The sequence below is a fragment of the Micromys minutus genome, assembly GCF_963924665.1.
Source record: "Micromys minutus genome assembly, chromosome: 10".
NCBI classification, from domain to species: Eukaryota; Metazoa; Chordata; class Mammalia; order Rodentia; family Muridae; genus Micromys; species Micromys minutus.
This window is the reverse complement of record NC_137979.1, coordinates 66570872-66595644: the sequence shown is the minus strand read 5'-3', so window position 1 is coordinate 66595644 and position 24773 is coordinate 66570872. Positions and strand designations below refer to the sequence as shown.

Genomic DNA, 24773 nt, shown 5'->3' with positions numbered 1-24773 from the left:
GTTTTCATTATTTATTCATTTGTTCGTGTGTGTGTGTGTGTGTGTGTGTGTGTGTGTGTGTGTGTGTGTATACATGGCATACCATTGCACCTCAGGAGTGCTTAGATCATAGGTGTGTGTTACCACATCAAACAGGATCCGGTTGCTCTTTTCTAGTAGTCGTTTGTCCTGGGATCAGCTGAGGCTGGGCCCAGACCACATATAGTTAAGGCAAATCATAAACAGGTGATGTCATATCAGTGTGATGAATACAGTGACAGAAAGCCCCAGGGAGGGTGTCCTAGGGAACTATAAACATGATGGTCAGGGGCAGTTGTAAGGGATGCACAGGAAGTAGCTACTGGGAAGGCAGAGCAGCGTATGGCAAAGCATGGCTACATTCCAAGTGCACTGTAAACCCAAAAGTTATGAGTGGTGGCAGCAAGAGCTCAACTGAGCACTGTGCTCACCACACCCGCTGCAGGTTGTCTCGGCTGATCCACCCGACAGCCCAAGGCTCTCTTTGGCAGTGCACTGGGTTTTGCCAAATGCTACAGTGTCTGTTTAGGTTCTTGTCCTCAATCTGTTTCTGGTGCAGTTATCTCAGGGTAAATGCCGCCTGCTCACACAGTATGGTCCTCTTCTCTTCTGTGACAGCTAAACTCCGTTTGCTAGCATTTTGCATTTTGTTGGATCTGTTCATAAGGAACAACTGCTTTCTTGAGTGCTGCTTTCTCGTGATGTTTTTCCCTCTGGCTTTGATATCCGGTGGTTTAGAAAGACTTCTCTGCTCAACTGTTTGTGGAAGAGTGTGTTGGTTCTTTAAGCATTTGTCAGATTACACCGGAGAGCCACCTGGCCTGGGCTTCTCTGTGGAAAGGCTCAAGTTTCAAGCTCAATTAGAAATGATTCAGGTTTTCTGTTTTGAGTCGGTTCTGATATTTATGTCATTCTGAGAAACCGTGTTCCGCTTCCTTATCTAGTCATTGCTGCTTCAGATTCCTCTTTTTGCAATTAAAAGCAGCATGTTTACCGTTGGCTCCCATACACAGCTTCACTGTCTTGCATAAACAGAGGGTTCCCTACTGTGCTCAGTAATGAAGAGTGGGAACCTGGAAGTGGCCTCGGTTTTTTCTACCTGCTCATCATATGGGCTAATAATCTCTATAGAGTGCTTTGAATCCTCATTTCCACAGAAGAAGGATGTCAGGAGTGTAAGTTGTTTATAGCAAGCTGTTCTTTTCTTTTTTTTTAATTATTTTTTTCATTTTTTATTGGATATTCTCTCCATTTACATTTCATTTTTTTCTTTTTTAACTTTATTTTAAAAAACAAAGATAAATGTACAAATTTTTAAGCATTTTTGCATAAAAGTATACAAATACATTTTTATAAGGTTGTAATTAAGTATTTGTGGGTACATATACATACACATATGTATATATTAGTATCATTAGTGCTAATTCCTTTTAGGTGTTCACCTCCCATGGCCCCACAGTGATCATGCCTACCTGGTTCTGCTCTCGAGCCTGGTTTTCCCACGTGGGCTCATTTGATGAAGGAGGACAGGTAAGTGCCAACCAATAGAATTTGGGCTCTTTGTGGGTTCCCCTAGGTTGGGGTTTTCAACCTCTTCCAAACACGCCTGTGTTAGTTTCCTAGTTCTTGGCTCAACATCGCCCCCTCCTGCCTATGGTGATGAAGTACAGGCTTATGATAGACTACCCTGTGGGTGATACTCTAAATCCCTTTTATCTCAGCCTTCTCTGACTCACCCAACCTCTCCCTTGTTCAGCATCTCATTGAGGGCCTCTTGGGAAGCCAGTTTATTGTCCCCCTTTTCTCCACTCTCAAGGCCAAGCAGCTAAGAAGCCACTCTGTGCCCACTGATTATCCCATCGTTCTTTCTGTTGATAGTTTGCCCCAGGACTCTTTTCTGATGCACAAAGTAGAATTTTAGGCAGAACTGGCACTTGAGACCCTCAACTAGCCTGCCTTCTGCTTCACCCTCTGGTCTGTCTTACAGTTCATTTCTTACCTGCTGAGAAAAACTAATCTCCATTTCTCTCTTGTGACCCACATCATCCTTAAGTATCAAAGTAGATTCTTTTAATGAGGCAAAAATCTGGCTGTGGTGTCCAGGTCAAGCAATCCCATGAGTTCTGCCTCCCAGATACCAGGGCCACAAGTGCTCTAAGCAAAACATCCTTCCACAGTGCCTGATGGCCTGGGTCAGCATCTGGCTTGGTGAGCACTGTCCTCTGGCTTTTGCAGGGGGTTCCAGAGGACCTGCTGTTCTTCTATGAGCACCTCAGGAAAGGTGGTGGTGTCTTCCGGGTGGACCACAGCCTGCTACTCTACCGGTATCACCTGCATGCAGCCTCACACTCAGTCCTTGAGTAAGTAGGACATACCAATCTGGAAACATTTTGGATTGTCTAAAAACAGGTGAGGTGCTGGTATATCCAGGCCTGGATCACTGAGTCACTGGTGTGACTAGGCCCAGGTTTGGTGGAGTCTGGGCTCATAATGACAGGATATATATAGGTCATGCCACTGAGCAGGTTAACATGGGGTCAGAGTATACTGTTACCTTTGCAGGAAGTCTCTCAGGGCCTCTGGATGTCTGTTCCACAGAGATCGGGAAACATCAATGCAAAAGCCGCACATCAGTTTCCCTGGTGGTGAGGTGAAGGCTTGCTCTCCACTTTGTTCTCATTTGCTCCAACCTAGCACAGCTCTCCATGAGACCCAAGAGGAGTTCTGACAAGCACTCCCTCATAGTGGAGGTAGTTGTCCCAGCTGGCAGCTGATATAGGCCAACATAGCTGATGACCCTCTTCTGGCTCCAAGCCCACTGGTTAAAGATGTGGATAAAAGAGGGTGAGCTCATTAACTCTTCAGTCTGGACTGTATGAGACACTGCTATCAGCTACCTCACTATGAAGTGAATTGTGCCTGGGCTAGGAGACTGTCCCCTCTATAGCCCATGAGCACTGGGGAAAGTGGCCTCTGGGTACCTTATTGACCAAACCATAGATTTATAGTAATTATTTACAGCTCCAAAGTGGCATTCTTGACTGGATAGAGCTGTCTCTGTGGGAATTCCCTCCTGAGTATCTTACATCTCAGTAACTCTGGGGTCCCTGGACCTTGGACCTGTACCATTTACAAGATTCAGCTTTATGTACAACAGAACTTGCCTTTCTTGTATCTGAACTTCATCACAACTCTGGAGGAGCATCTTGTAGGGTTGCTGTCCGAAGGCAGACACTCATGGGACTGGCTCCTAGGAAAGATGCTCAAAGGGCATTAGCAGTCCTGAAGGCCTGTGAGAATCTCAAAAGACACGGTGAACCTTGCAGACAAATGCATATGCAGTGCAGATTTAATCAGTCTGTTTCACCACTTAACAAACACATAGGAAATATGGAATGACTAAGAAGATCCCAGCAGCCCTGCAGAATAGTGAGGCTCTAGGACTAAGTTTTTATTATCTTAACTTCTGTAGAATCTGTCTTAATAGATTTTAACTGGCTGAAACTGTATAGGATAAGTCATGAGCATCTTAGCTGTCCTTCAGCAACCAAAGCATTAGGTTAGAAATCATTGTAATACCTTGAAAAATCTAACATGTGGAAATTAATTAAGGAGAAAAATCACAAAGGAATTTGAAGAAAAGTGTACAGGCTGTAGCCTTCAGCACGAGTCACTGAAACAGCAGAATAGACCCCAGGTAAAGGAGGAGAAGCCAGGGATAGAAGAGGAAGAGCTGGAATAATAGCAAAATTGGTGTAAAAATAAAATAAAACAGGGAAATAACAGTACTAGCCACCCCACAGACATTTAACCAAAAAGTAAAAGTTTTAATTTGGTAATTTAAGAACAAAAGGTAACCAGGCCAGGGGATTTTCTGGGGTGTCCAGTAACATGGTTAAGGAGGAAGCTGTATCAGTCTTAGCAAGATCATTTTTAGGAAGCAAAGGAGGAAGCTGCTGGGTACCAGGAGGTGAACCAGGCTCAGTGCTTTGGAACATCAGGTGGACAAGAGACTGAGCGGAAGACCACGCTTGTCTAATCAGTCCAGCTGCAGTCACATGACACTAGGTGCAGGAGCGAACGTGAAACAGATACACAGTGAGCACAACTGTTTAAAAAATCAGCTAGTGTGGTTTACATCATCCTGTACTAAATCTTAAACACAGCACTGTCTGTCCAAGCAAGGAGCCCCTTCCCACGGCCCTCTGGTAGAGGTGGGGTGTGACAAACCACCGTGGCATCTGTCGCTGGTTGCCGATTCTGCTGGCTGGTGGGACACTGCACACTGATCTCGCATCATCGTTTCTCGGGCCATGTGAGCATAAGAACCTTGTGGTCATTTGTGAAGGGAGGTCATTCCCATGCTGGTCTGTGATGCTCGAGCCACCTGGGTGGTGACCTGTAGCCCACCCAGCAGGTACTCATCATGTCTCTCAGTAGAGCAGCCTGTGTGTACAGAGCTCACTCCTTTGTGTTTGCACAGTAAGCTTTGCCACCCACAGCACAAAAATAAGTGACCTAATGTAAGTTTCTGTGTTGGATTAAAGTCTTTAAGCTGGGAGCCGTGGCACCTCCCCGGATAAAAGCCGTAATTACAACCTGGGGCTTGCTTAAGAGTTGAATTTGTCCAAACCTCAGGTGGCAATGGCCTTAATTCTGTCATTTTTAAAGCTCAAAATGACCTGGATTTGTGTCGTTCCCCTTTATGTGTGTGTGGAGTACTTCATGTGGCAAAGGGTATAAGAATAGCATCTCCAGGAAACCAAACATTCCTGAAACTTGTGAGTGGCTGAACCTAGCATGTTGTCACGTCATCCCTGTGTTTCATCTTACAGATGTATGGTTAACCTTTTATAGTACATCTGCTTCCTGCACTCCTCCTGGTCTCACACGTGAGGTCTCTGGAGAAATAGGTTTCTGACCTTGTTCTCATGGCTCTATGATGCTGGTTTAAAGAGAACCAGATAAGGCCTTTTCTCCAGATGAGTGTATAGCAACAAGATGCACCTCAGAAATAGGGACGGGGGACCAGACATGACAGCACTAGTGCCCCAATCCTTGGTGTCCACCCTGAGAGTGCCTATGCTGGCATACTGCTGCTATGGTACCTGACAGGACCAGTGGGCCTGTGCTCCCATAGCAAGGTTCTTAGAGCCTTTTTCTCTGATCACAGATGCTGCTGGTCATTAGCCATACCTTCTGGGAGCAGGGGGGCTTTCCCCACTCCACCAACCACCACTCTTAACTCCGGACTCCTAGGAGCTGGTACAGGACTGTGTCTGATATCTTAACCTCTTCCCAGAAACTTCCAGAAACACACATATAGGTCCATGAAAACCAGTTCCCTTAGCTATTGACCCTAAGCTCTAAATTGATGGTTTCTTAGCAAGAAGAGATGAATGTGCTAGGTGCCAAATGGCCTGTTCTCTAGACAGACTCCTAGAAGCAAACCCAGTACAAGATACTCCTACCTTTATATAAATGCCCGCCTCCTCTATTAGAGACCAGCTAATAAAATTCAGGATGCTAAGGGCCTTACAAGGCCTAGAGCCCAGTCCTGGTGGACATGTTTGTAATTCCTTCATAAAATCATTGGTGCCCAGTGTGCTGGGGAGCCAAGGTGACTTTACTGTACAGGAAAACCCACCATTCTGCAAATCAACTTCATAGATTGAATATGTGAGATCATGCAGGGTTTTCCCTCCACAGGGACACCCAATAGACCCAGCTAGAGCATGGCAGGATGTCACCAACACATTGCCTGTGCTTAGTTTCTAACAGGAGCTGCTGTTGCACATGTTTACTTACCTGTGTACATGCCATATAACATGCAGAAATGCACAGGTGCTCCCTGCACATGTGCACCCATACCACACAAGCACACTGTAAATATACTCATGGTTTTGATGCATATGTATGCATATGTATATCGTGTCTTGATCAGACACTGAACAAAACAGACCTCTTGTTGTTACCAAGGCTGTGGAGACAGGTCCTCACGTGGTCCTCAAAAGGTAGATAAGGACAAGCAGCCTTCTGAACAGGGCAGTCCTTGAAAAGCTTGAGATGACAGAGGAGGCCTAGTATCCCCTGCTACATCTCCTGTGTTTGTGCGGCCATGAACCTTAGCAGGTCTCTTCAAGGGCACTTGAAGGCAAAAGGGAAGGGAGATCTTTGTGGCCAGGATGGGGTTGGAGGTTTGCCTGCTGGTACACCATAGGTTCTGAGCAGCCTGTACCTGGATTTCCCTCATACTTACTTTGTGGAGAACCCTCACCCACACTTAGGTAGAACACATGCCCCAGAAGGCAAGTCTTGCTTTTTTTGCTTGTCTGGTACCCTCACACCAAGGTTTGCTGAGGAATAGAAATCAAAAAGGCCTTTCTTGGCTTATGGAATTGGTGAAGTATCTGCTCCTGGCATGAGGCCTTTGCTGTGAGATCAAGGTTCTCACTCTTAGGGTCTTGCATTTCCTTAGGTGATAGAATGGTTGCAGTGAGGTAGGTATACTGTATGGGGCTGAAGTATGTCTTCTTTGTTAGTCTCGCTGAAGGGGGCACTACAGCCATAGGCAGGGCTGGCTGGGGTTTATAATTAAATGCTATTCACTTAATGTGGTTCCCCAGAACCCCTAGAGAATCCCCTACCAAAATCACTGAGCTCAGCACAACCCTAATTAGAATGTTTAACTTGGGAGGTCTCAGGAAAAAAATGCTGAACAGGCAAAACATGCTCTGATGTAGGTGGTGACACAAGAGATACAGCCCCGAATACAACCATGGTTCTACCCAAAGGACCAGGATGCCCTGAGATTAGGGACAGCGGGTAAGTAGAGCTCAGGGGGCCTGAGAAGAAACAAGCCCTGGAGATCTGCAAACAAGAGCCTGCTGCCTGGAGCAGGTCTTTTGTGTTCAGAAGGGAACATCTTTGGGGTTGTCTGAGGGAAAGGACAGCCTAAAGTAGAAAGTTTACTTCCTAATGTGTTCATATTACCCAGACCTTTCTTCTGAGTACTGACTAAGCTGGGAAATTAGACCTGCATTGTTGGGTCTACTACAACTCCCTTTTCACTTTCTGACACAAAAGATCTGGTTTCATACCTAGAATTTTGGCCTGGAGAGGCAGCTCTGTTGGTGGAGTGCTTGCTGGAGAAACATGGGGACTTAAGTTCAGTTCCCGAGATCTACATAAAAAGCTAGGAATGGTAACACACACCTGTAATCCTAGTGCCAAGAACGGAAACAGGAGGATTTCTGGAGCTTGTTGGCTAGCTAGTCTTGCTCAATTAGTGAGCTCCAGATCAACCTTTTCCCAAAAAATAATGTGAAGATTAATTAAGATACGTGATGCCAACCATTGGCTTTGCATGAACTCTCATACATGTGGACATAACTGCCAGATGCTAGAGCTACTCGTGCTATGGAGAGAGAGAGGACCCATCCATTGGGTCTACATCCCACCTAGAAAGCAGGACCAATATGGTGGCTCAAAGCTTCCCAGAGGGCTTTTGTTTACATGGTTCATGGTGACCTCTTGCTATGAGAGATGGCAAAAGAACAGAGTTAGAGCTCCCTTGGATATGGTTTAGATTTGGTATGCTCTCAGCCCTAAACAGGGTGTGGCACTCACATCCCCAGAGCTAAAGGGTGAGGTGGCACTGGAGCCCACACATCTGGTCACTTTAGCTTCCCTCTCTACTCGGCTACAGGGTGACCATCTGGACTCACCGCGTCCACTTCCTAGAGGAACAAATCCTACCTCACTGGAAGTCCTTCACCATCTGGAATGCAGGCAAGCAGGGGCGTAAGTTATACCGCAGCCTGACTGCAGCCAGCCGGCACAAGGTAGGACCCTTTCCAGTCCTTATCTTGTTGGCCACTATGCTGCCTCCCCCAATGCTATTACATCTTTATCCTACAGTCCCTCTTCCCCACCATCTAACTGCTGGCCCATGTTCACCCCCAGGTGGTGGCCTTCTGTGACATTGATGAGAACAAGATCAGGAAAGGCTTCTACTGCCATGAGGACTCACAGGTGCGTAGCCAGCCATGTGGCAGAGCACCAAAGCCCTTTACAGGGAAGGGTCTTCCATACCATGCCAGCTTCCCTTACATTCACTTGGGCTCTGCCCAAGAGATGTAGCCCTCAGCTCCCAAGAGTCCCCAGGATCCCTTAGGACTCTGCCCTGTCCTTGGGGAAATGGCTATATATTCCTTCAGTCTGGGTCCCAGAGTTGGTTCTTCTTGTGGCTATCAGATGACTGGGGCTGCCAGAACCTGGGGTACAACTATCTGTCCTGTCCCTACTGGCCCAAGACTCCCATCTGCTACTTGATCAGCAGCTACTATAAGTAGAGGCTGTGGCTAGCACAGGTCTCAAGGAGTTCCTTCTGTGTGGAGCCCTAATGACTCATGGCTGGCACCGTCTCTGTAGGAAAGACCCAAGCCAAAGATTCCCATCCTGCACTTCCGAGCTGCCCAGTCACCCTTTGTCATCTGTGTGAAGCTGGTGAGTATAGGCAATGGCTGCAGGGCACCAGGGTACCATCTGTCCCATTCTGACCACTGGCACAAAACCAAGGGCAAAACCTGACCATGGGCCTTGACACATAGCCTATTTACCCTTATTGTAAATCAAATCTTACCTTGTAGCCATAGGACACCCTGAACTAGGTTAGCAGCCATAGCTGATGCTCTGTGGGTTGGATGCAGCTGGGGAGTAGCCTGTGGGTACTATGAACAGGGTGGTGGTGAGGTGGGCACATCTGGTTTACATTCTTTAAACACTGAAAGCCATTGTTCCGAGCCCAGCCGTCATGTTCAAGGTGCCACAGTTCATGCTACTCAAAGGACAGCCTTGCCCATACCTAATAATAGCTTGGTGGTGACCAGTAGACCCAGAAGGACCCTCCTTTGGTTCATTTGGTTTCTCCACTTTTGGTCATGTGGGCATAGGTGCCAAGCACCCTGTTTCTGTGCAAGCTGTTACTCAATGCAAAAAAGAATCTCACAGTCTCTCCAACCATTGGGCCAAGCTGAAAATGGCCAGACAGCAAGTGTCTTGCTGGGGCTAAGGCTAGACTTTATCTACTCTGGACCCTGTTCCTTGGTAGGTCAAGCTTATGGTAGACATTCCCTCAGGAGACTTGGCTCTTCAGATATTACTCCCAGAACTCTTTAATATGGTGACATTAACTGGTTTTATGACAGTATGGGGTCCTGCATAGAAATTACTCCCCTGTAAGAAACCTCATGCTCATCAACAGACAGCATCCATTACAGGCCCTGTGTAGTGGGTTGTGGAGGGCCAGTGTGACTTGCCCATGTGACCTCATCAGGTCACTGACCATGTAGAATCCCGCTGGTCAGTAGCCCTATTTCCTGTCCACAGTTCTTCCTCACTGTAGTAAATGGGCCTGTCTCTGCACTAGAAACTCCTGGGTGCATCCTGCGGCAGAGCCAAGCAGACCTCACTCTTGTCAAACTGCATCTGCTCACCATTGGTCTCTAAAACCAGCAGGGGCAGTCATCATTCCTGCCACCTACCATTCTGCTCAAGCTTTGAGTCCAGGACAGTCTTCTTTCTAAAGGTCTCACTGTAAATTGTGTATGATATGTTTGACATCTTTTGTTCTTGGGTAGTTTTTCTCTTTCAAAGTCCTAGTGGGAATTTCCAGACATCTACCAGATGAGAAGACATAACCATCCTGAATGTCAGCAGCCCCAGGACAAGGTGTCACCAAGTCCAAGGAAAGCTGTGTCACCTTCTATTACCAGTGGTGGATATGGTAGGCCCTCAGCAAAGGCAGGTTAGAGTCAGCTGGCAACACTCTGGGAGAGGAAGGCACCTCCTTAGCTCTGTACCTTTACCAAGAGTCTTTTAGCAGTCTACAGCATTTCTCTTAACACAGTGAGGAACACAGGCCTACCTGTGATGTGATGTGTATTTTGAATATTCTTTCATGTGTGTGCATTTGTGTTTGTATGTACTGGTGGAAAAGCTCACTGCCTTCTAGTGCTTCATCAAGACAGGTTCTCTCTGATTCAGCAAGACTAGCGGGCCAGCAAGCCCAAGGGGTCCTTCTGTTTCTGACTCCCCACTCATGGGATTGCAGGTATATCATCCCACCACACTCAGCCTTTACAATGGTACTAGAGATTGAACACAAGTCCTCGCATGTGTGTGTGCAGCAAGCACTTTTCTGAAGCCAGCTTCAGAGTTTTAATTTATGAGCTGATAATATTTTTGCCATTTAGCATAACTTAAACTATTTGACTTTTCCCCTTGTGAAAGTCTGATTCATTCTGAGATGGCTATTCTTGATCATGACACTTCATAGCGTACTGCCCACATCTGTATCTAGGATTTTGGCTTCTTAATTTTACCTGTGATACAATGAGAAGTACTTTGGCAGAAAGATTAACTAGGAATCCCAAGTTTTCTTTTTTTGTACATTTGGTTGTCTCAGCCTCAAATATTAGGCAGCCCGTTCTCCTGGTCGGGAACTCGCTGGCTGAGATGATCATTTCTGCTCCAAGGTCTCTTTCTACCAATTACCGGTTCACATTCCAGTGCCTTACCACAAAAGGAAGCTACTCTTCCTACGTCAGAATTTTTCTCACATTTTTCTTATTTAAATAAACTGCTGTATTGTGACCCATGATACACAGAGAAAATGTCTCAGCACAGATTGGCAAGCTCTGGCCTGTAGATCACATCTAGCCTTCCACCTGTCTTAGAATACAGACGATGCGCATTCAGAGCAGAGCCTCACCCTCCTTAAGAACAGTGCAGAAGCTGTTCCAAGGAGATGTGCAAACTGCTCACCCATGCAGTGTGCCCAGGCTCAGAGAAGAGCAGCAAGACCCCACACACAGCTCACAGCATCATGGCTGCAGCCAGCAGAACACCTTGGCATTGGCACAGCACTGTGCACACAACTGTCTGCTTGCCACTTATGTGTATGGACTCCCAACTTGTTGCTCTTATGTCTGGTTCTTCTTGGCACCTATATATGATCATCCACCCTGTAGACTGTTGGCTTTGGGAGTCATCTCTAGCCTTCAGTTGTCATTCATGCTACTGTGAGCTCCCATGTCTCTGGTGTATCCCAGAAGAGAAGTCAGATAGAGCACCTGCAAAGACCACCTGTATGGACAGACCGTTTCTACCCTTTTGGAGAACTTTCTTGCAGTGGTTGTGGGAGTGTCTCTGACCTCTCCTGGCCCAAGGCTGATGCTTCTCTGAATGTTGGGAAAGGAGAGGTGAGGGAAAAGAGGAAGGGCAGCAGGTGCAGCCACTGTGGACAGTTCTGATTTTCCAGGCAGAATGTTTTTCACTTCCTGTTTCTAACACTGCAGTGGTGGGACAAGGTAGAGTCAGGGTCACAGCCTAGCCTAGAGGCCTCTTGTGTTGGTCAAAGGACAAATGACTTAACAGGAACAGAGAGAGTGGTACTTCCCACATCTTGCCCGAATTCCCTAGACTTCATCTGCTGATAGTTGGACTGTTTCTTCAGCAAGATAATGGGCTTTGCTCCTGTCAGGGACTGGGGGAGGGGAGTGACAAGTAAGAGGAATCAGAGGGTGGGCACTTGGCAGATAACAATTACACAGAGTTCCCTGAACAGACAGAAGGTAAAATATTTCTGGATCAACTGAGAGTGGCTTAAATGCCTTCTGTAGAGGGCCAACACCAGGTAGCAAAGGCACCTTTTACTACCTCACTGCTGTTGGTGAACAACAGAACTAGCTGCTGCCCTCATGGCCTCATTCTCCAGGCCTCTTCCCTAATCTGTAGAGTCAGAAGTTCATCGTGAGCAACCTAACAGGTTGATTAAGTAGGCCTATTCCCAGCCCCTGACCTAAATCTCTGCAAGAGTCACAGAGTAAGAGAAAACCTGACTGAGCTGGATCTTCTCTCCCCAAGGACCTCACAGGGGGTGAGTTTGAAGACAACCTGAAGTCACTACACTTGCAAGAAGGCCGGGACTTTGTTCACTTCAGCTGAGGCTGCTGCCTAGGTGGGTGTATGCTGTGATACTTGTAGGCGCTGAGCCTTGTCTGTTCTGCCCCCCTTTCACACAGACAACCCTTAGTCTCTGCTTCCTCCAGCGTCTCCCCTCACATTTACTGCATTAATGTTCGCCCGTTCATTTCTACAACATAAACTTGAGGCTTAGATCTTCTAAGCACCACTTGAGGCAAATTTCCTTTTCACCAGCTATCTGGTAATTTTTTTAACTACTTTTTAATAGCAGGAGTCTACAAAAAGTTCTAGGTTGTAGAAACATCCATTAAGCTAAACTTTTCTTCATCCTGAAACCATCTGTACTAGTTACATCCTTATTGCTGTGACCAAATACTAAACAAAGCCTCTTGGTTTGAGGGTCCATCCTGGTGAGGAGGGCATGATGGTGGAAGTCCTTCCCAGCTGGGACTCTTCATCTTCTCATTATCTTAGTGGAGCAGGAAGTAGAGAGGGGACGGAAACAAGGGTGAGACTCTAGACCTCAAACCACATCCTCCAGTGGCCTACTTCTTCAAGCTAGGCCCTAATTCCAAAAGGTGCCAAGAACTGGAACAAAATGTTCAAACATGAGCCAGTCAGAGACATTTCACATTAAAATGATAAAACCCTTAACACCTAGCTTCTCAATTTAAGTGATCTTTCTGATCAAGATCTTGATTGAGCTCTGACCTTGATCTTTTTGAGTTATGTTGTTTATTGACAGAGTTTTACTTTGTAGCCCAGGCTGGTCAGGAATTCAACCGTCCTGAATGGTGGGCTACAGTGTGTGCCTGGCATAGACTTGTTACATTCAGATACATCCAAGGCTTGGAGCACTAACAACTTTCTGCTCAAGAAACCTTGGGCGCCTCCCTCTCCAGCATTGTGCCTTCCCAGATCTTGCATGTTAGACCTCCAGTCCTATTGCTTTGCTTTTGGAAACTGTTCTTCTATACTGTTTCTGGAGTTACTGGCAGAGTTGGTTCTTGGTGATGGGCTGCTCTCCCTGTTTGTGGACATTGGCTTTATCCTCTTAGAGGTTATATCTTCCATCTTGGAATTAACCTCATCTTTTCAACATAGGAGTCTGGGGGACTTCACTGGATGTCTCCTTTAGAGGAACAGCTCCTTCCTGTGAGGACAGTTTGTCCATCCACCAACTGTGAAGGCATAGCTCTCCAAGGTCCAGGTTTTATCCGGTTTCTTGTGGCCTTTTACCTACTCCACCCTACTACCAATACTTCATGGCTAGGCTTAGGAACCTGGTCCTGGGCACAATGGCTCTAGCTAATTTCTTCCTGCTGTTAATTCAGAGGGTTCACAGGAGGCCAAGTGAACACTTTTGTGTTTGGCCTCCTGCCCAGACATGCTCACTGGAGAGCTTTCCTGAATCTTTTGTACCTAGACACTCACATGCCACCCTGTTTGCTGAGTCTAACGTTATCACTAGGCATTCTTGCCCTGATGGACCATCCTGGCCACACCAGTTGTCATGATACCTTGAGAGGAGGGCTTTCCCTAAGAACCTCAGTGGAAACCCTTCCTGCTGAGGTCTTTCTAGACGATCAGGCATCCAATGGGCACAGCTGCCTGTGGTGGGATCTGCGTGCAGAGCTGGCTAGCCAGCAACAAACTCCTTTACTTCAACCATTAAATCTTACTGAAAGGGGCTAATTCTGCTAGAGTGTTATCAGTAGGTCTGTTGGAAACCAGTTGGTCTCTATGTCTTAAAATGTCATGTTTGGAATTGTGTTTTAAAATTATACTAAATTAGTTAATTCTGTTTCCCAGCAGACAAAACAACAGCAAAGCCTATCTGATATGTGGCCTCGTCAGCTGATCTCAGCCAGGCTTTCCTCTACTCACAACAGAAAATTCTGAGTCTAGGAAAGAGGTGTTCGAGACTGGAATGAAGTATGAGCCAGGCCTCCGTCACCAGGGCAGTACAACAAACCTGCAGACCCAGGCCTGAAAAGTGGCTTCCACTTCTGGTTCTGTGAGATGCAGGCTATTATCCTGAGTAAATGCTTACTACCACAGGCCTTGGCTTAAGGCCCTGGCCACTTCACTGTGAGTGGTTATCTTGAATTCTGTCTCGACCATGTGTCCATCCTCAACAGCTTAATAAGCAATGACCAGCAGTCTTTCTCAGGCTAGAGAGGCTGAAGAGGCAGGTGTGGGACTACACAGAAAGACAGGTAGGCATGCAGGCCCTGGGACAGGAGGTGCAAAGGATCCAGGCTTTGGGACATTAGTCATCCACATTCCTACAGGGATGCAGGACTCTGATGATGTCTTGCTCAGACTCAGCCCACTGTGGCATTCATTGTTGGTGACTTGGCTGACTGAGCATGTTGAGAGCTGCCTGTCACTACATCTTCCCAGTGCTTCAACTCGAAAGCAGGGTGTGAGACACCCTTGATGCTGCACAAATCACATAGCAAGGTGCTGAGGGGGCCCACAGTAGATCCTCCAGCTCCTTTTGCACAGACGTCGCAGAGACAGGCAGAGGCTGGGCTGTGTGATACATGATTTAATGAGAAAGCACATCTGTGTGACAGCAGTCATATGGGCAGTCCAGGCCACCAGAGCACAGCATGCACGAGTACTGCTCTCTGTGGATGGCCTCCCAAGCCATCTAGCTTCAGGTGCTACCTTTCTCAGAAGTCTGTGACACCAAGTTTCCATGATGGTAGAGCTTGTTGTGGAGCCTCGGGGCAAGACATCCCAGCTTGGTGGGCAAGGCTCAACTTCCAGGAACAGGCTGTAAAGAGACACGGTAACATCAGGCTGGTGCCACTCCGCCCCCTCTGATGTACGGCTAAAGCCAGCCATGTACCAGAATTGTAGCAGCTTAAATTGTGTAGCTCTGTGGCCTTGTCAGGGTAGATTAGTAAACAGTTCACATGTTTATACTTTTCTAACAATGTAAAGAGTGCACTTGAACTCAAGTTCACCCTGCATAAGGGACCGAGACTACACCATGGTGCCATCTGTTGTCATCACTCCTAGAGCCACTCAAGCAGCCAGGCCACACCTGTGTATCATTATGGCTCCTGCAGGGGGAAGCCCTGGGAAGAAGACTTGGGCACACAGACCCAATGGGAAAACACAAAATCTGTCAACATGACACCAGCTCAGGCACAAAGCTGACTCAGAGAAAGAAACTGACCACTGAGACCATGTCGGCTAAATACCAAGACCTCAGGGTTAGAACAAACCAGTTCCAGTCAGGGCTCTGCAGCTGGAGGTCAAGGCCAGGGATAATGTAATGTGTCAAGAAAGAGTCCTGGCCCAGGGTAACCGGGGACAGAAGAACAGAGCTGTGAAACAAGTTAACAGGGTAGGAAATGAAATTCAGATAAGGGGGAAAGAAACATTAAACAGGAAGGTCAAATAGGAAACAAAGATGATGGATGTAAACTTGCCTGTAATTACACAGTAAACATGAATTCATGAAATGCTAATTAATAAAGATGTTAAAATGAGATTAAGGCACAGTCTTGATTATAACATTCACAGACATTGAAAGTGTGACAGGAACCAGATGTCACCACACTAACAGCAAAAGAGACGTCAAGAGTAGGAACACAGCTTCACAATGCACCCCCCAGAGTTTAAACAAAATTAAAGGACATTCGAGACAAACACAAAACATAAATTCCTCAGCAGATGGAGGAAAATGACAAAAATGTGTACTAATGGGTCTGGTGTCTCCTTTGATATAGTTTCACAATTATAAATAAGTTGTTTCTCAGAATGTTGGAGAACTGAGACCTCCATCCTGAAACTGGAGAGAGCATAAGAGACACAGAGCCTAGCCAAGTCCACCAAAAGGCTTACAAGTACCTGCACATAAACTGGAGAATAGCAGCCAAAGGGGCATCCAAGGTTTACCTCATGAGATCTGAAAAAGTCCACTCATACCCAGCCAGGAAGGAAAGAGTCACCCATGTGAGGCATAGCAGAACCAGGTCTACTAGCCCCTAGGCCAGGTGGGCCATGCCAGCCCGAGGTTGCAGACTGGCTGGCTGATTAGAATGTTCCTCTCTCCCCCACTCACCTGCAGTCCTCCAGTATGCTGCTGGGCTCCTGAAGGACTCAAGTTCTATAAGGGCAGGGAGCCCAAGGTCAAGGCTGGAAATAAATGGAAAGACCCTTAGGCCTATACCACAGCCAACATCTAACAGCCCCTTCCAGGAAGAAAAGTCTCACACTGCTGTCCATGTGGTCAGCACATCTACTTGTTAATAAAGATCTGTATACACCAAGGCATGACTGGGGAGCCTCTGACATGGAAATGGGATCATCAAGCTTAGCTCACCATACCTGGAAGGTAAGCTGTGGAGAGCATACAGGAGCTACTAGGTGGCTGTGATGGTTTAAAGGAGCATGGCCCCAACAGGCGCATGTGTGAAAACCCTATCCCTAGCTGGTGGAACTGTTTGGAAGTGTTGCTTTCTTGGAGGTGTGTCACTGGAGTGGTTTTGAGGTTTCAAATGATTCCATTTCCAGTGAACTCTGCTTCCTGTTTATGGATCAAGATGTAAACTCTCAGCTGTTCCTACTGTCATGTCTTTGCTTTGCCATTACGGATACTAACCCTCTGAACCATAAGCCCAATAAAGTGCTTTCTTTTCTTAGGCTGCCTTTGTCATGGTATGTTGTCACAGCAGTCAAAAAGTAACTATAACCCCGTAAGGGTATATGGAGGTCAGAAGGAGGTGTTGAGGAACTCACTAAAAGAGTAATTCATAACTTTCTAAGCAGAGATGCAAGTAGTACATGAACTGGGAACTGATCACAGAGACAGCATCTCAACTATAGGACTTATAGGTGACCTTCCAGGGGCCTGTGCTGGAGCCTAGTGTCAATCAACCTTAGCTTCCTTCAGCCCCAACATAGCCCAGGCCAACCTGGCTGTTAGTGTAAAAAGGATCAAGAGTATAGACAATCTTGGACAGAATAAACTGGAGAACAGACATGGTGGGCACCGTGAGCTGTTGTGAAATCCTTATCTTCCACCATATGGTTTATATTGACTTATAGATCAAATGTATAAAAGACTCCAAAGTGCAATCACTCCACAATGGTGGTAATAAGACGCTGAGTCATCTGGAGAGTGGGGCTGCTGACACAGGAAGCATAAAGTGATGTCCCCTTCACACAAGAGTTTGTCCCAAGTAAACTGGGTTTCTCTATGAAAAGTTGGTACAAAGAGCTTTCAGAAACGGCAGGCTGCCTGCCTGCATGTGCTGGCTACTTTTATGTCACCTTGACAGAAGCTAGAGTCATTTGGGGGAAAGGACTCAGTTGAGAAATATATGTATAAGCTCAAGCTGTAGGCAAGCTTGTCAGGTCAGGTATTTTCTTAATTAGTGATTGATGTGGAAGAGCCCAACCCATTGTAGGTGGAGCCACCCTCAGCTGGTGGTCCTGGGCACAAAAACACCACATAACCTTGGAGTAGACCACAACACAAAGGGGTTAAAAGCATTAAGCTGGGAGCATATTTCTAGGATGAAAAGTCAATATGTAGAATTTTTAAAAATCCCCATAGACAAACTGACCCATAGAACACAGGAAGAGAGCCCAGGGACACAACAGATCACATGACAACTTAAAGTGCAACCCCAGGACAAGGGTCCTCAGAAACACTAAACACACCAAGGCCAAGATAAGTGGAGAGGACAGGCCTTAGCATGGGCAGCCAAGAAGGCTGGGGCCCCAGTGGACAGGAGAGAAATGGAAGCTTGATGGGACAGGTGTCCTCAGAGGGACAGAGCCTACAGCCAGGCAGGGAATGAGGAGGGAACTACAGTCTCCTTCCTAAATTCCTAAAGACAGTAGCTGAGACAACTTATGGTCTCCAACAATTAGACGACACCGTGCAGCCAGTACGCTATGAAGACATAGAACTTGCCCACCCTGGCAGGAGAAGCAGCTCTCCCGGTTGGTCTGGAGAAAGTAATGCCAGCAATGAACCTTGAGACCCAGTTTACTTTAGACCAGAACCCAGGTGCCATGTGTCCTCAGAATACTAAAGGTATTACCTTTGGAACCAGCTGGGGTCTGGGCACGCCAAGGAGGTCACACAGGTGATTCCGCTGTCCTCTTACAACTGAAAGCTCTGCGTCCCTAAGGAGGAAAACATTTGAGTCCCCTATGCCACATAGTTCAACCCACCCCAAGATCTGGTGGTGTTGCGGCAAAACCCCATCCCCTAGAGTATCCCCCAGGAGAACCTAGCTCTTTCACAGGACTAAGCCACAACTCATTCTAGGGAAATACAGAAGAAATGCTACCTCAGACTAAGAGGGCTTCTGGAGCCCTTTATTAGAATTCAGCTGTTGACTGCTTTCACTGGAATAATACGTAATGCTGTTAAGTACTAAGCATGTTCCTAGCACCTGCAACCCCAGCTCCAAGGGAATTGCACACCCTTTTCTGGCATCCCTAGGCAACTGTACAAACATGTACACAAGCATACATATTATTAAAAATAAAAGTAAATCTTAAAAAGCCAAACAAATTAAAAACTAGTTCCTCCTCTCCCGCTGTCCTTACTCAAGATGAGTTTATTAGAAAGTCAGAAGTAATGTCAGTGGTCCTGAGGTTTGACCACTGTCTCATCAGAAGGCACCAAGTTGAGTTCCTTCTGACAGCAAAGATTCTGAAGTGCACTCTGGCCGTCTAGGCCCCCACAGCTCTTATCTAGGCAGGAAGACCACATCCTAGCATGATGGCTGTTCTGAGGGGCCTGCATGAATACACCACAAACACTGACTTGCTGAAGCAACCTGCTCAATCCCAACAGACCTGCCAGTAGCTGAGATCCTCAATCCCCCTCTCCATCAGTCTGAGGGGGCAGTGTTTATAGGCAACAGCAGTAATTTGAGTTACCTGTCTGTGCCATCCAAATAGTACAGAATGGAGACAAGCCAGCTTAAAGTACACCAGTGCACAGGTGACAGTTCCATATATGTGACTGTATGTGCTTGGCAGTACATACATGTGTAATTATATGAGCAGCTACATGTATGTGATCATGGATGCAAACCTGCATATATATAAGTACAGGGCCATGCATGTGTACAGTGCTTGGGTTATAGGTTGTAAGTTCTTGCTGTTGTGACCAAACTATTTCCAGGCCCAGCATAGAAGACCTGTAAACTATACCCACAGGCTGTACATTGCCACCACCGTCTTCTGCACCTCTTGACTTTGGAGACAAGTCCCTAAGATCATTAGAACAGAGGAAAGACCACAAGGCTCTTGCAGTAGCAAAATGACAGTAGCTATAGTTGACATCCACTTGGTGGCAGTTACTGAGAAGCACCAACTTCTGACCAGCAGGGGTCTGACCTACTATTTACCTTGCTCACAGGAGGAGAAAAGCAATTGCACATTAAACATTTTCCATCTAAAGCTCCCAGGGTGTGTCCTCAGCGCTTTGTGAAGTTGTTAGGTGGCCCTGAGCTGTTGAAGCTTGGACATATCTCCCCTTTCCATCAAAAAGCTACAGGGACAGGAGAAAGTGGCACCAGGTGCAGGCAAGCCCTACTCACCAGGCTGTGTCACTGAGCACAGACATGACCTCATCAAGTACCTCAGCATCTACCAAGTCACTATAGGTAAGCATCATCTCGTACACCTGGCTTGCTGTGCTCTTCCGAATCTAGAATGAGAACGGCAGGTCAACAGGAGAAAACCCATCACCATCTCGAGAGCCCAAGGAGTCTTAGAAGGTCCATGAAAGGAGGAAGATGAACTCAGAGCCCAGACACTTCTGCTGTCATAGACATGCCTATCAAAAGGTGCAGTAGAAATTCCTACAAGGGAATCTCCATCTGTCTCCCTGTGTCTTTTGGTTATTTCCTGTGCCAAACTACTTCATATGAGGTCTGATCCACCTCTGGCAATCTGTGTTTCTGACAAACAGTCTGAGCTGTAGGGTCATCCTACTCTACCTCAAAAGACCACTGTAAAGGTTCTCAGACTTTGACTTCTTGGGTGAGAGGAAAATCCTAACCCTGGACTGTGCTTCCCTTGCCCTCAGTACCGGTGTTCCTTTCATCAACCAGCTAATTGCCCACACCTGGAACCCATCTCACCCTGGATTTACTTCAAAGCCCTACCAACAGACTCATCTTGAAAGGCCACATGTAAACACAGACCTGGGCCCCAAGGCAGGTGGCCTTGAGGTGGGGCAAACACACTCACCACAGGGAAAGGGTGGCCAAGGAGGAGGAACAGCTGCAGAAGAACCTTCTTTCTCACATCACCATTGAACTGCACCATCCCACAGAGCCTGCAGGAGACCCACAGGTGACATGGAGCTGTGACATACTCATGCTGTTACCCAAGGGCCTAAGACACATGGGAGACCCAGAAAGTACACAGCATGAACCTCAAGTCATATGCTAACATGTGCATACCAATGTACAGATCTGTGTGTTGCACCAGTGTGCCCCCATGTAATCTACACTATCTTGCATGCACATGTGCATTGTATACTAATATGCTCCCATGTGCTCACCTATACATGGTGAGATCTTTGTACTAGCATATACATGCTTGTACCCAGATTCCTTCATCCCCATATATGCATGCTTGTACACCTTATGTGATTGCCAGTACATCACCAGTTATCTGTGCTAGCATGTGCATGCCACGTAACCAGATCTCTGGTCTAGCATAGGTATGTTCTCCTTCCTGTGATGGCCTCTGAGCACCTACAGGGCCATACGGTGCTAGAGCAAGTGACAGACGTACAGGATGAACAAATAGGAGATGTGGCTTTCCTATTTTGATCAGTCCTCCATAAATGCCACTGCTGATAGGAGTGGTCTGACCTCTCTTTCCCTAAGTGGACATGAAAACACTCCATTTTAAGTAACTTTTATCTCCCACTAGGAACCACCAAGTCCCTCCTATTTCTGTCTCCACCCAGGAACACTGAAAACTCACACTGCAATGCTTGACCGAAGTTTCTGGATGTCTTTTGACTTCTTGACTTCTTCCTTACAAAGTGTGAGCAACTTCACACAAAAGGGGTGGCTTGAAGGAGAAGACATTATTATAAGTACATCTTTCACAGGAATACAGAGCAATATGATGCACATTGTCATGGCATCCAGTACCGGAACATGCAACATCAACCACTTTCTTTGGTTTCCAACATGCACAGCAGAGATGTATTCAACAACTAGGCAGGCAGGCCCTGGGATAGTCACAATGTGCCATATCCAAGTGACCCACCAAACAAAAAAGACTACTAGCAAGGGTTACTACACAGAAAAAAACCACGTTTACAGAGGAATCCTAGTCAGCCCCAATAATAATAATTCTAATACTGGACTGCTACACTCCAGGATAGTCCATGGCAGCAGCTCCCAGGTCAACCCTGACTGGTCAAGTCACATGAATTTAGTCTTTCTCTGACTAGCTCCCTAAAGTGCTTATTGGGTACAGAATGACTGTCATATTGTTTAGAGCTGTGGTCATTGTCATTCCCAGCTGGCACAAGGCTGTACATCCTCAACTTGTTTTCTTATAGGACTGATACACAGATCTAATGCTCTTCTAGACACATGCCACATGCAGTCTATAGTCTTACTGGGACCCTTCGGTCTACATTCAACTTTGTGGTCCCTAGCAACCCTCTGGAACCAGGGTTCTTGACAGACCCCCAATGAGCTAATGCAAGAGGCATGAGCCCTCCAATGAATAGGGTTTAATCTCTGCCTGTCTGAGTGAGGTGCCATGTCTTCCTTCCCACCAGGTTCTCCCAGCATCCCTCACCCTACCTGTTTACAGGGTACACTGGCATGCCCTACCCTTCCCACAAGGTGTCCTTCCATATAATCCACCCATGTTAGCTAAGCCAGCCCTTTTTAACCTTTACCCTCCTGGGTTCTTGGTCTCCTGGCTCTCCCCTCTCTTCACATGGCCCAGTCCAGGGTCATGTTCACATTGGACTCTCCCAGAAGTCTCTGCCTCTGTTATCTACAATAACCTTTTCTCTGCCATACCTAGGGGCACTCATGCCCTCCTTTTCTTTTATCTTTTCTTTCTTTTATTTATTTTTTTTAATTTAAGCACTAACTGCACAAAAACACAATGAATGGAAATAGTATCGGGAACTTTCCAAGAGCACAGAAAAGAGTAAAAATCCCCAAATAAATGAAGAAAATGGAACAGAGGCAAATTATTCTGCTAATCAGAAAAAGTAGAAACATGGGACAAACAAAATTGCTTTAATAAAACAACTAATAAGATTAAATGAAATAGATTTATGGACTCAGTTAAAAGATCAGATTGTCGGGTTGAATTTTTACAAAACTACATATACTACTATTAGCAACCAACATACAAAAAAAACAAAACAAAACAAAACAAAACAACTAACCAACCAAACAAAGTAGAGCGTAAGCAGAATCCCCTCCAAACCATAACCACTTGATGTGTGAGGCAGCCCTGCCATTTGTATGTGCAAAAAATCCAAGATCCATAAAGAACAAAAAAGAGAAGTAAAAGCATATCATTAGATAATTTCCTACTATCTTATTTTAAAATTTTTAAGCCAGAAAAATTGATGTTAAATCCTTAGAGCATTTTCCTAGATGAATCCAACAATATGGAAAGGAGTAACACAGCCAGCCATGCCCGTGAGCATACAGATCAGTTTTAGAAAGTCAGTGCGGCACGCTGACAGAAGGGAAGCCCTGTAGTGTCGTCTTGGGCATCCAGCAGAGACAGATCCAACTTCCCTGCCAAACAGTTAAAAACCAAAGACACTACAGACTTCAAGCAAAGCAAGCTGGTCTTCTCCACCCCGGGTGTGTGATGTATGCAGATCTCAAGGCAGAGCCCCAAGACGATGGCTCCTATGGTGCTGGTCAGTATGTAAGTACAAAGAAATTGCCCAAGGTCAAGGGAAGAAAACCAGACCAGAACACCAGAAAAGATTATATAAAATGGGAGTGGGCAAAGGCTCAGAAGGGGGGGGGGGAATCAACTGAGATCCTGTTGATTTGAATCTACCAGTTAGTATAAAGCAAGATCCAGTACCACCAGGTATATTCTAAGTAACAGTATATGCTCAGACATCTTCATGAAATGCAAAGCTGTCCAAACCAACAAAAGGGAATTCAGTGAAAACCATAAGGCATTCATAAAAGCTAAAATCACCAAGATGGTATCATCAGGAAGCCAACCTGGCACCTAGATGGTTCCAGAGAGATATCATGCAGCATAGCTGTTTGCTCCTCTGAACAGGAGGCTAAAGAACCACAAACTCGAGTAGGAAGCAGCTGCTTTGTGCCCTGTACCCCATAGCCTCTGTCCAGCTGTGATGGGCACAGGCATGCTCCTGGGTCCATACATGGCCCACATACTGTCCTGTTTCCATCTAGACTTTATCATATCTCAGACTCTAACTTCCAGATCTCTCTGACTACTAGCTCTAACAGGTGCGTCATCTCACCTGTCTAAGTCTACTTTCCCACCAGGAGAGCAGGGTACTAGTTCACCCCATCCTGATGTCTGCTGCCTGAGTTTGCATTGTCTTCTGTGTTCTGAGATCCTGATCCAAGTGTTCTGTCTTCAAAATAACAGCCATATTTGGTGGCCATAGATTTGAATGCACTTGAAAGGCTACGGGGGCAGGATCATGAGTTTGGGGCTAGCCTAAGCAACACAGTGAGACGAAAATCAATCAATAAATAAAAATTTTTGAAATTTGGGGAACTAGGCTTAGCACTAAGCAAGCAGATACTTACTTCTCTTCGGCAGTAAAGATGTCAAAGCACCCATTGGACAACAGCTGGTCCAGCATTTTCAGCAGTGATACAGACACCCTGAGAGGAGGAGATAAGCAAATATGAGACTCACACCAGCACCCAAGAACCAAGAGCCACCCATGTGAGGAACAGGGATGTGCCCTTGACAAGTTTAAAAATAAATAAATAAACCCTTAACACCACGATAGCTCTTCCTAGATGGGTTAAGAGTCAAGACAATCTTGTCAAATTCCTAGAAACAGGCACACCAGTATTATGATGCTTACAAGAATGTCAAAATGACTATGGAAAGTAAGAATAAAGCTGGAGACTGTGGCTTCTCTCGTGAATTACCTACAGCAAAGATAAGAACAGGATTCCTGATGCAAAGATGTGCGGATGGCCTGGTAGTGCCCAACATTCAGCTGCACACCTGAGGGTTTTGACAAGATACAAAACCAGTACAGTGGACAGTCTGGCAGACAGTATGAACATCTGGACAAACACTTGCAAAATTAAGGTGTTTTGAGTTGGTTTTGTGTGTTCAGACTGTAGGGCTGACAATAGAACCTAAAGCTGAAACTTCTGGCAGAGTACCAAAGGAGCTCTCTAGGACCTCCACATTTGCTCACTGAAGCACAGGACACGTGGTAGCTGGGTCCTTCAAACTACAAGTCTGACAAAGTCTTGCACCGTATAGTGAAGTCATCAAAAACAACAGTGAGAAGAAAGCCCAACCAAACAAGCTATGGGAATGAACAGACATTAAGAGGGTAACTGAGTGTCCAACAGAGCAGCCACCTCAGACTGACCACTAATGCTGGTCATGGAACAGACAGGGCCAGCAGCTTTACAGATATTAACAAGCAATCCATGGGACCCCGCTACCCATTACTCAATGAGTACCCAAGGAAAAAGACTGCGCGTCCACAGAGATTCATCCCTGCATGCCCACTATAGCTG

General features: G+C 46.3%; 2 protein-coding genes across 4 annotated transcripts in view; one reads left to right on the top strand and one right to left on the bottom strand.

The window, feature by feature from the left end:
- Window positions 1-13959, top strand: part of B3GNTL1 (UDP-GlcNAc:betaGal beta-1,3-N-acetylglucosaminyltransferase like 1) — a 50326-nt gene extending 36367 nt beyond the window's left edge. The window contains exons 7-13 of one of the 2 annotated variants that reach the window (XM_080923883.1): window positions 1453-1548; window positions 2254-2378; window positions 7727-7862; window positions 7984-8052; window positions 8452-8526; window positions 11947-12040; window positions 13822-13959. In XM_080923883.1, coding sequence (XP_080780009.1) covers window positions 1453-1548; window positions 2254-2378; window positions 7727-7862; window positions 7984-8052; window positions 8452-8526; window positions 11947-12027 — 582 coding nt within the window. In that variant the 3' untranslated portion in view covers window positions 12028-12040; window positions 13822-13959. Of the gene's footprint in view, window positions 1-1452; window positions 1549-2253; window positions 2379-7726; window positions 7863-7983; window positions 8053-8451; window positions 8527-11946; window positions 12041-13818 lie in introns of both variants that reach the window. The other variant, XM_080923882.1, reaches the window with a different exon arrangement.
- TBCD (tubulin folding cofactor D) overlaps window positions 13551-24773 on the bottom strand; it is a 149977-nt gene continuing 138754 nt past the window's right edge. Inside the window, exons 34-40 of one of the 2 annotated variants that reach the window (XR_013975193.1) lie at window positions 23811-23888; window positions 20998-21087; window positions 20251-20338; window positions 19596-19705; window positions 18081-18165; window positions 16091-16164; window positions 13551-14791 (exon numbers count right to left, since the gene is read on the bottom strand). Coding sequence is in view for 1 of the 2 variants with exons in the window: in XM_080923880.1 (XP_080780006.1) it covers window positions 14774-14791; window positions 18081-18165; window positions 19596-19705; window positions 20251-20338; window positions 20998-21087; window positions 23811-23888 (469 nt within the window). In the remaining variant the exon portion in view is untranslated. The remainder of the gene's footprint in view (window positions 14792-16090; window positions 16165-18080; window positions 18166-19595; window positions 19706-20250; window positions 20339-20997; window positions 21088-23810; window positions 23889-24773) is intronic. The other variant, XM_080923880.1, reaches the window with a different exon arrangement.